This window comes from Plasmodium brasilianum, chromosome 14 (genome assembly GCF_023973825.1).
Source record: "Plasmodium brasilianum strain Bolivian I chromosome 14, whole genome shotgun sequence".
NCBI lineage: Eukaryota > Apicomplexa > Aconoidasida > Haemosporida > Plasmodiidae > Plasmodium > Plasmodium brasilianum.
Window position 1 is genome coordinate 827,716 of NC_090127.1, and position 9,785 is coordinate 837,500.

At 27.2% G+C, this 9,785-nt stretch overlaps 2 protein-coding genes and 1 pseudogene across 3 annotated transcripts in view; 1 reads left to right on the plus strand and 2 right to left on the minus strand.

Moving 5' to 3' along the window:
- Positions 1-830: 830 nt before the first annotated feature.
- Positions 831-3,678, plus strand: MKS88_005403 (uncharacterized protein; the record flags this gene model as incomplete). The annotated part of the gene is made up of 3 exons (XM_067218660.1): positions 831-1,001; positions 1,346-2,016; positions 2,604-3,678. 3 exons carry the CDS (start codon positions 831-833, stop codon positions 3,676-3,678), a joined length of 1,917 nt encoding a protein of 638 aa, XP_067070614.1.
- Positions 3,679-4,049: 371 nt separating this feature from the next.
- On the minus strand, positions 4,050-6,070 carry MKS88_005404 (annotated as a pseudogene). The gene is made up of 8 exons: positions 5,912-6,070; positions 5,395-5,543; positions 5,100-5,189; positions 4,787-4,953; positions 4,584-4,638; positions 4,435-4,461; positions 4,356-4,383; positions 4,053-4,205 (listed from the first exon to the last, which is right to left on the minus strand). Coding segments are annotated over exons 1-8 (828 nt in total).
- Positions 6,071-8,044: 1,974 nt separating this feature from the next.
- The window catches only part of MKS88_005405 (uncharacterized protein), a gene marked incomplete at both ends in the record, with an annotated part of 2,571 nt that continues 830 nt past the window's right edge, over positions 8,045-9,785 (minus strand). Inside the window, one exon of the mRNA XM_067218661.1 lies at positions 8,045-9,785. This exon is cut by the window's right edge and continues 830 nt beyond it. Coding sequence (XP_067070615.1) covers positions 8,045-9,785 — 1,741 coding nt within the window.

Below are 9,785 nucleotides of genomic sequence, written 5' to 3' on the forward strand. Positions count from 1 at the left end.
TGCACACACGTATATATGTATATATATATATATATATATAATGTGTTAATCGATTTTAGGACAACATTTTTTACGCAATACATCTGTTGTATTGCCCTTATTTCTCCTTTTCCTTCCCTACAAGTTCCTCAAATTTTATTTTATTAATATTATTTTTATTCATATTCATTTCATATATAATTAATGGTACATCGTTTATAGAAAATGGTAGATCTTTGGAATAACTATCGGTTGTCTTTATATTTTTTATTACATTTATTTAATTCTTTTATATTTATTAACATTTTTCATTATGATAATTTGCGCTTTCCTAAGGAGGAACGAAGTGTACTTACATGTCTTTTTCAGGCACGATTTTTATTTTTTTCGTATAGAACAAAATGGCTAGCAGACAATGCAATTTTTTTTTTTTTTTTGGAAAGGTTTTTTCATATTTTTCATTTCCGCACAAGTGAATATATACACACATACGTGCATATACATGTATATGGTTAAATTACCCTCCTTTGTTTTGAATTATGTTTACAATTGTTCATACATAAAGTAGTTGACGCACATAATAAGGCACACTCAGAATAAAAGCACACAATCGTGCAAGTATACAATCGCATAAGTATACAATCGTATAAGTATACAATCGTATAAGTATACAATCGTATAAGTATACAATCGTATAAGTATACAATCGTATAAGTATACAATCGTACAAGCAAAGGTACAAGTGTTACATTACGTCATCTTTGCACTCTCTTACCTTGTATGTCTTTGAAAAAATTATCTTTTGCTCCTATTTTTTTTTTTTTTTCTTTTTAGCTACCAATTAATGAAGAATGAAATATAATTTAATTTTACCTATTTCAATTGTATTACTACTTGAGTACAGCACAAGAATATTTTCTCTAAAATATGTTAAAAAAGAGGGAATAAAATGGATAGGAAATGATGAAGGATCTCTTCTTGTTCACGATTTACAAACGTACAAAGAGGAAATTGACTCACAGGTAGAACAATATATCTACAAAGTGTCGTATACACACGTGCATAATTTTGTTTTTTTTGGTTTATGCGATACTATATTTTCATACATATATATTTTTTCAAAACTGCGAAAATAAATTATTTGAGTGCATAATTTTAGTTCATCTGGAAATGATGTATTTACATGGTCATGTTTACTTCACTGGAATCTGCCTGTGAGTTAAGAGGATACTAATTGCATGGGGGGGGGGTCTTATTTTTATATTATACATGTGCGTGTATGTGTGGTTGTAAATGTTCTTAAACGTTCAAGTTTACGTTTATGTATACTTATATTTTATTTTATTCGTTTTTCTTTTCTTTTCAGATAAGAAGCTTCAAAGAAGATGAAGCCTTGCCAAATCAGGTAGATTTCCAACTGCAGGAATTAAGCGGCTTAGTTAACATCTTAAAAGATACGCAGGTAGAGCAAAAACGAAGACTGTTCAATTTTTCGACGTCCCTAGAACAAACAAAATTATCATTGTTTAAAATGCTAAGCGAATATGAAAATAGAATTGCTCAACTAGAATATATTATTATGGAAATAAAAAAATATGACCCCTTCATAGAAAAATTTACATATCCTATATCAAAATATTGGCTAAAAATAGACTTTACAAGTTATAAATCTCTTTGGAAATATAAAAAAAATAAAAATTATATTACATTAATTCAAGCAATAGATATAATAAATTTAAGAAAACCTTCAACTATTTTGTTGCTAAAACATCATAAATTAATAGAGGGATATATAAATGTCGATGTTTTACAAAAAATTTTTCCTGCATCAGATATGAAACAATCTTCTTCAGGAATTATATTTGATTTTGTCAATGTTCAAAATTTTAGATTTATTGAATTAGCATTCATAAATAGTCAAGCTGTTGTTACTGTGAACGACGTTTCCAACGATGTCTATAAGAAGTACGCACTATTAAAAAGTAGTTCATGGGTGAATGTACCTATGGATATATATATCGATGTGTGTCTACGAGGGTTTACACCGCGCATAGTGTGATTCCACACACACATATCTATCTATATATATCTATCCATATCTATATATATATATATATATCTATCTATGCATACACGTAGTACATATATGACGCATTTGTATTATATGCATATTGTACGCCTAACATATATACAAATGTGCGAGTATAGTTTTGATATCGTTCGATTATATACAACCCGTAAACGTTGAATGTGCGTAAAGGGAATATCAATAAGTATATGCTCCTTTTTTTTTACCCGTCTTTAGTACCCTTCCTTTTCACGCTTCCTTTTATACCTTCCTTTTTATACCTTCCTTTTCATACTTCCTTTTATACCTTCCTTTTCATACTTCTTTTTATATATTCATTTTCATACTTCTTTTTATATATTCCTTTTCATACTTCTTTTTATACCTTCCTTTTCAAGCTTCCTTTTATACCTTCCTTTTCAAGCTTCCTTTTATACATTCCTTTTCAAGCTTCCTTTTATACATTTCTTTTCATACTTCTTTTTATACACTCCTTTTCACTCTCCTTTTCCTCCCCCATCTTATACACCTTCTTTTTTATGTACAATTTTTGAAGGATCATTTCGAGGAGTGTCGAGGCAGACAGCAGAGAGTACAACTCCCTAACCTGTGAATTAACATCAAAGAAAATAAATGTTTTCTTAAATTATAAAAAAATAATAGAGATATACGTTACAAGTGAAAGACGTGGTACAAGTAGCAGTGCTAACACCGCAGTAGGATTATTTACCAAAATCGGAACGGCAGAATTTAAAAATATATTAACAGGAAATATAAATTTTGAAAAGGCCCTTAAGCATAAATTAAAAGATTCAAATGATATGGACATATCAAAAGGAAGCCTACACAGTTCTTATCGTTTTTCAAAAAAGGGTACAAGAGATGATCTAAGTGTGTATGAAATACCTTATTCGTACAAAGATTATGATAGTAATAAGGCGGACGAGGAGGAACATCAGGTTAACAGTGTTTATCCCGTACCTGATTCAACATCTTATTATTATAGCAATCCATCGGATGAAATACGTACAAATATGGATGATAAAAAAAAAGTATCAGCCAAAAAAGAACAACAGCAAATGTGTAATAATTACAATAATTACAATTTTGACTTAAACGACTGGATGGACATCAATAATACCCCAGGTAGCTGGAGAATTATAAATCAATATGGAATTAGTAGAATTGTTTTTAATGATAATTATAAACTATCACTGTTAAGATCCTCCTTTATTTATAAATACAGTTTTTGTAATTCAATTCATTTATCAGCTTACATAAAATTAGAAAATAATACGGAAGCAGGTTTATTGTTCAGATATGATAACAAGGATAACATGTATATGCTAACAATTTCAACAACTAATAAAGAAATTATTTTAAAAAAAAATAAAAATAACACTGAAACAATTATTATGAGAGAATATATTAAAAATATAAATTCTTTTCAACGACATCATTTATTAATTAAAGATGAAGGAGAAAAAGGTATTATAACTGTGTACCTTGATGCTGAAAAAATATTTTCTATAAATAATGAACCCTATTACAAGTCCGGTTTAGTAGGGATATATGTCGAGTACGGATATGGCACATTTGACACGTTTAAAATTGAACGGGACCAAAAATAAACTGCTTAAAATGAGAACCAAATGTTTTTAATTAGAACCATCTGTTATGCGCGCGTTAACATTTTTACAATAAGTCCGTTCTTTTGTTTTCTTCTGTAAGGAGCTAATTTTTACTAGTTTTTGTTTTTTTTTTTTTTTGCTTAATTCGTTGTTTTTGTTCCTCTCAACTAGTTGTAGTTCTTCTGAACTGTAGTTTTTGTTCCAAACATTTTTATTTTTATTTTTATTATTTTTTTTTTTATTTTATTTTATTGTATTTTTTTTTTTTTTTTTTTTTTTTTTTTTTTTTTTTTTTTTTTTTTTTTTTTTTTTTTTTTTTTTTTTTTTTTTTTTTTTATTTTTTTTTTTTTTTTTTTTTCATTTGCCCTCTTTTATAACTCGCTGTTATAGGATACCTTTACTAAACTCTTCGAAACTGCATCATCCGTGTTTATGTCTTTATCTGTGTTACCCTTATTAAAGAAATGAAATACCCCGAAGGATAACTTTAATAAATAGAATAATGTTGAAAATAAGAGCTTAATTATCTATAAAATAAAAGTTTTTTAAAAAAAAATCAATGAAGCATTCTTGTCATAATGCGTGAAAGGTGGTATATATATACATATTCCTGTATGCTCATATATCTATATGTGTGCTTCTATATGAGACATGTTCATGCGTGGGTACTCTTTTACCGTTATGGCAGCTCTTATGAAACCCAATCTGCGAAGGATGATATAAAAACAGACACTCAGAAAGAAAAAAAAAGAATACCACACATATCTTGTGTCATTTTGAGCTCTAACAAAAAAAAAAAAAAAAAAAAAAGGAAAAAAATAAGAATTCGAGAAGAGCAAATATATCATCATAATATTGAAGAAACGGGTAATGTTAAATATATCCATTTTGTTAAAATGTAGTACTTTTGTTTTAAAGATAATATTAGTTGAGCACTGGATTTTAACTTGCTTTCGAAAACTAAAATGAGAAATAAAAATAAGCGAATGTGTCTTATTACATATTTATGTTAAGCTTTTTTTTTTTTTTTTTTTTTTTTTGTTGAATTTTTTGAAATTTTATTTTAATATATTTTTTGCATATTTAAATAATTCTTCTTTGAACTTACTGTTGAATATTTCGTCTTGTTTTCTTAATTTTTGTGAAGATTCTAGCAACTCTGATCTTACATTTTTCATTCTGTTAATTTCATCTATCATCATCTTTTTTGTGTCTTTTAAATTTACATCAGTCATGTGTGTTTCATTCGATTCGCTTACTAACACGTTACCGTTACTAGAAAAGAGGGAAAGGAAAAGTAATAATCCAACAAATGAGTTATTCCATACATGTGCGTACACACGCACATATATATATATATATATGCATATATTATACCTCCTAGGTGGAGATAAGTAAGGAAAAATACGCCCAATATTTACCTTTTTTTTGCGTTCAAGAAATTACTTATACATAAGCGATGGTAGTCCTTTGCATTTTTATGCCACCAGATACTCAGTTCTCTCTTATGGCTTCACAAAAAAAAAGAATGAAGAAAAAAAAATAAAAATAAATAAATAAAATGAACAAAATAAAAAAAAACAAAAAAAACAAAAAAAACAAAATCGAAATAAACAAATAATTTGTAGTATTAAATTTAAAATGCTAGTTTGCCTTTTAGAATGCAAAATTAGCATTTAAATTTTTTGATGACGCAAATTTGTTGTTCTTTTCTACTTGTCTAAATTTTTCAAATGATATTCATATTGTCGCTTAACATCTTCTTCAATATCATCTTCAAGTTTTTCCGAGCTAAGTATTTTATTTTTATATTGCAAAATTAATTTTGAATAATGAACAATTCTTTTTGACACTTTTCCTCTAAACTAAAAATGTAAGAAAATGCATATATAAATATAAATATAAATATAAATATATATATATATATATATATATAGGATATGCATAAATCGAAACCTTTTACTGCCATTTTACTATTCTTTCATTTTGCTAGGATACATTTACATTCATTAGAAACTATTACGTTTTAATGACACACAAAAGAAAGGACTATATAGACTTAACGGCCATTTTGCACTTGCGCATTCGTATTTTGAACAAAAAGGACAACATTTGGTTACATATACATGTATATATATGTCCATAGATGTATATGCATATATATTCACGTATGCATGTATGAATAAACGTAATAGAGGTATAATGTCAACCATTCTATGCTGTTTGAACTTACTAACAAGAACGAGTCATGGTCATTTAAAACCTGTTCCGACTTAAATAATCTGTTAAGATTATCATCAATGAATTTCATATGGTTTATTATGGAGTTTATTTTGTTCAAGTTCTCTACATTTTGTTTTTTTTTTCCTAAACTTAGAAAATTTCCATTCATTTTTCCTTTCCCAGTTGCGTATGCAAATATGCACAGCACACTTAGCCCATATATGTGTACGTGTATCTATATGTATATATATATATATAAATGTAAATATATATATATATAATATATATATTCTAACATATATGTGTTTTATTTACGTGCATGTTATACATATAGGTCACCCTGACTTATATTTTTTCAAAAGCGCGTTGCAAAAGTATGAAATTTTTGTTCGTACATTTTGGCAAACCCAAGAATTTTTCCTTTTCACTTTGACTTGTCACTATATATATTTATACAAATACAGTGCAGCAAATTGTATAACAACAAAAAAAAAAAAGAATAATGTGTGAACATTTATTTACAAGCGGTACACATATTCTTTATCATTCCCTATTAATTATGCATCCTTTATTATTTTGCTTTTGCTTTTGATTTTGCTTTTGCTTTTGCTTTTGATTTTGATTTTGCTTTTGCTTTTGCTTTTGATTTTGCTTTTGATTTTGCTTTTGCTTTTGCTTTTGCTTTTGCTTTTGATTTTGCTTTTGCTTTTGCTTTTGATTTTACTTAATTATTATTATTATTTATTTTTTTTTTTTTTTTTCCCCTGAAATTTTACGTTGTTACTGATTGTTACTATGTGATCATTACCGCACATTACAAATTTTTTTCCTCCATTCATTATATAAAATACTTTAAAAATAATTGCAAAAAATTTGAAAAAAAGGGGATCGCACTATGCATACATACGCACATAAATATGTATGTAAATATATATAAATATACATATATTTATATGTACACGCTGTTTTTTCGTTACGCGCGCTTATGCTTGTACATGCTGTGAGCACAATAATAACAGACCTAGTAAATGCACCTTTTGCCAATGATTTTAATCATTCGCTCTATTTTTATTTCTTCATATATGTACATATTTATTCTACTATGGTACGATAAAACGAAGAATACAAAATTAAGAAAACTAAGAGAAGAAAAAAACGAGATGAATTTTCGCTTCATAATTTTTTATGCCATCTTGTTTCCCAATCATTTTTATATATATTACTTGTAATATAAGAAAATCAAGAAAATAACTTTGAATGTTATTTTAAATTTTATTTTTTTGTATTTATCCATCTATATCTATATCTATATCTATATATATATATATATATATATATACAATTTTTCAGTTAGACTTAAAAAAATGTTCATAAAAAATAAATAACATAGAAAATATAAATTTTATATAATGATGTAATGTGCACTTGTAAAATGTACTTCATGTCAATGTTCATTTGGGCTCAATGTATACGAAGAAAAAGAAAGGCCCTTAATGTATTACATATTTATGATATATATTCACGCAGAAAAAATATAATATATATATAAGCACACGGAAAAAATATAATATATATATAAGCACACGGAAAAAATTTATATATTGCAAAGTATCCTTGTTTGATTTATTTTCCCTATGTCAACCTATCTTAAAACTTCGGAATTGTCCAAAAAAAGGAGTAGAGTATTTTTAATACAAGATCACGCAGAGAATATAGTTGTTTACTATGCTTTTTTTCATTTTTTAAAAATAAATAACAGCAGAAACATCGTATGCAAATAAAGACCCTTTTTAACTGATGATTTATTTGCTATTTGGAAATATATTATAATAACCTCTTTTTTTTTTTTCTGCTTCTTTCGGTAATATACACTTCCAACCCATTCTGTAGTTAATAATACACCTTCTTTTTGTTTGCCCAAATTAATGCCCTTGCTAGCGTATAATATTATCTTTTGACCTTTCCCCCTTTACGCTCCTTAACTTTTTTTTTTTTTTTTTTTATTGTTATACAAACAACACATTAGCATCTTTCCTTATAGTCCATTTTTTTCAACTGTGATAATTAACATTAGTACATGTGTGAACGTAGGTCATCAATATGTCTTCAATTGCATTATATATCATATAACACCTCATTCGCATCAGGTTATAGTCAACTCATCACAATTTGACTCTTTGTTATTTTTTCCCTTAACAACTTTTGCAGTTAATGTATTAACAAGTTCATTTTGTGTTGAATTTCGATTGACTTCTTTTTTTCTACTTCTAAAATTATCAAAATTCAACATATTTTCCAGGTAAAATAGTATTCTTTTCTGAACACATGCATATTTACTTAAACAAAATATATAGTTATCTTTATTGATCAACGGATTAATCATATCTTCAAAATGAAAAATGGTTTTGTAATGCTGCTGACTGTAATTGTACAAAGAACTATTGCTTTCATTTTTATCATTCGGTTCAAACATGTTTAAACCGTCCTCATTAACTGTTTTTATTGTTGTGCCATCTTTTACTATATCTCCTAAGACGCAATTGCCGTTTGTTTTGCCGCTTATACATTCATTTGCGGTTTTGTTGACTGAAGCGCTCGAAAGCATTCGCCCCTTGTACTTATTACTTTCGTACTTATTACTTTCGTACTTATTACTTTCGTACTTACTACTTTCGTACTTACTACTTTCGTACTTATTACTTTCACTATTTTTATTGTTGTTATTTTTACTAGCATTATCGTTATTACTACCATTTCTATTATTATTAATACTATCATTATTATTATAATGACTGCTATTGTTATTATTATTCACAGTGGCAGTAGATTTCGCGCTATCAATTACATAGTAGCTCTTATAATTTGAGTGGTCCGCAAATGCATGACTATGCTTAGCGGGTACATCGACCTCTTCCTGCACTGTTGATGAATGCAAATTATTGCTTTGACAATGTGAACTATTTTTCTTATGTTCTTCTTTTCTTTTTCTTTTTTTTTCTCTTTTAACTTCTTCACACTTTTCATATAGAACTTCCCCATTTTTATTATCATCCTTATCTGTATCTTTTTCTTCATTTTGCTTGTTCATATTTTTATTATTGCTAAAAAAGTTCGAGTCCAAATTTTTTAAGTCTCCACTTTTTATATTCAATTTTATAGGTATATGTTTTTGTGTTCCTGCAATATAGTTACACATATCCTCTTCATAATTCCTTTTTAAACATAATGATGCATCTACCAAATCGTTAAAGGCATAGGACAAATCACAACACATTAGATCTTCATTATTTATATCATCTACATATTTTCGATCTATCCATATTCTATTGCTTCGGCCCCTTCTTTTTATTAACACCACATTTTTATACTCATTTGGATTGATTTTAAAACGGTTCAAATGTTCACAAGACCCTGAGTGTTTTGCCTTTTTCATAATCTTCTTATTAACTATGCACTCGTTACTACAACTGGTAAAATTGGTAAAATTTGTGAAACTGTTAAAATTGGTAAAACTGGTAAAATTGGTATAATTGTTGTTAAAATTAAAAGTACTATTACTATTATATTTACTGGTAATTTGGGGGTTACTGTTATCACTGTATTTGCTATTAAGTTTACTTTTAACATTAAAGCTACTACTATTGAAGCTGTTATTGTAACTGTTACTGTAACCATTGTTATAACTGTTATAATTATAGTTATATTTATTAATGCTATTACTGTAGTGGTTGTTGCTATTGTTATTGTTAGTATTCGTGTTGCTGTACAGGCTTTTATAATATTTGTCTTTTTTAAATTTTTTATAAATTTTCTCCATTTTGTAATCCTTGAAATAATTCCACATGGGACATACGTACGTCTTATCCTTTATCTCATTTTTCTTT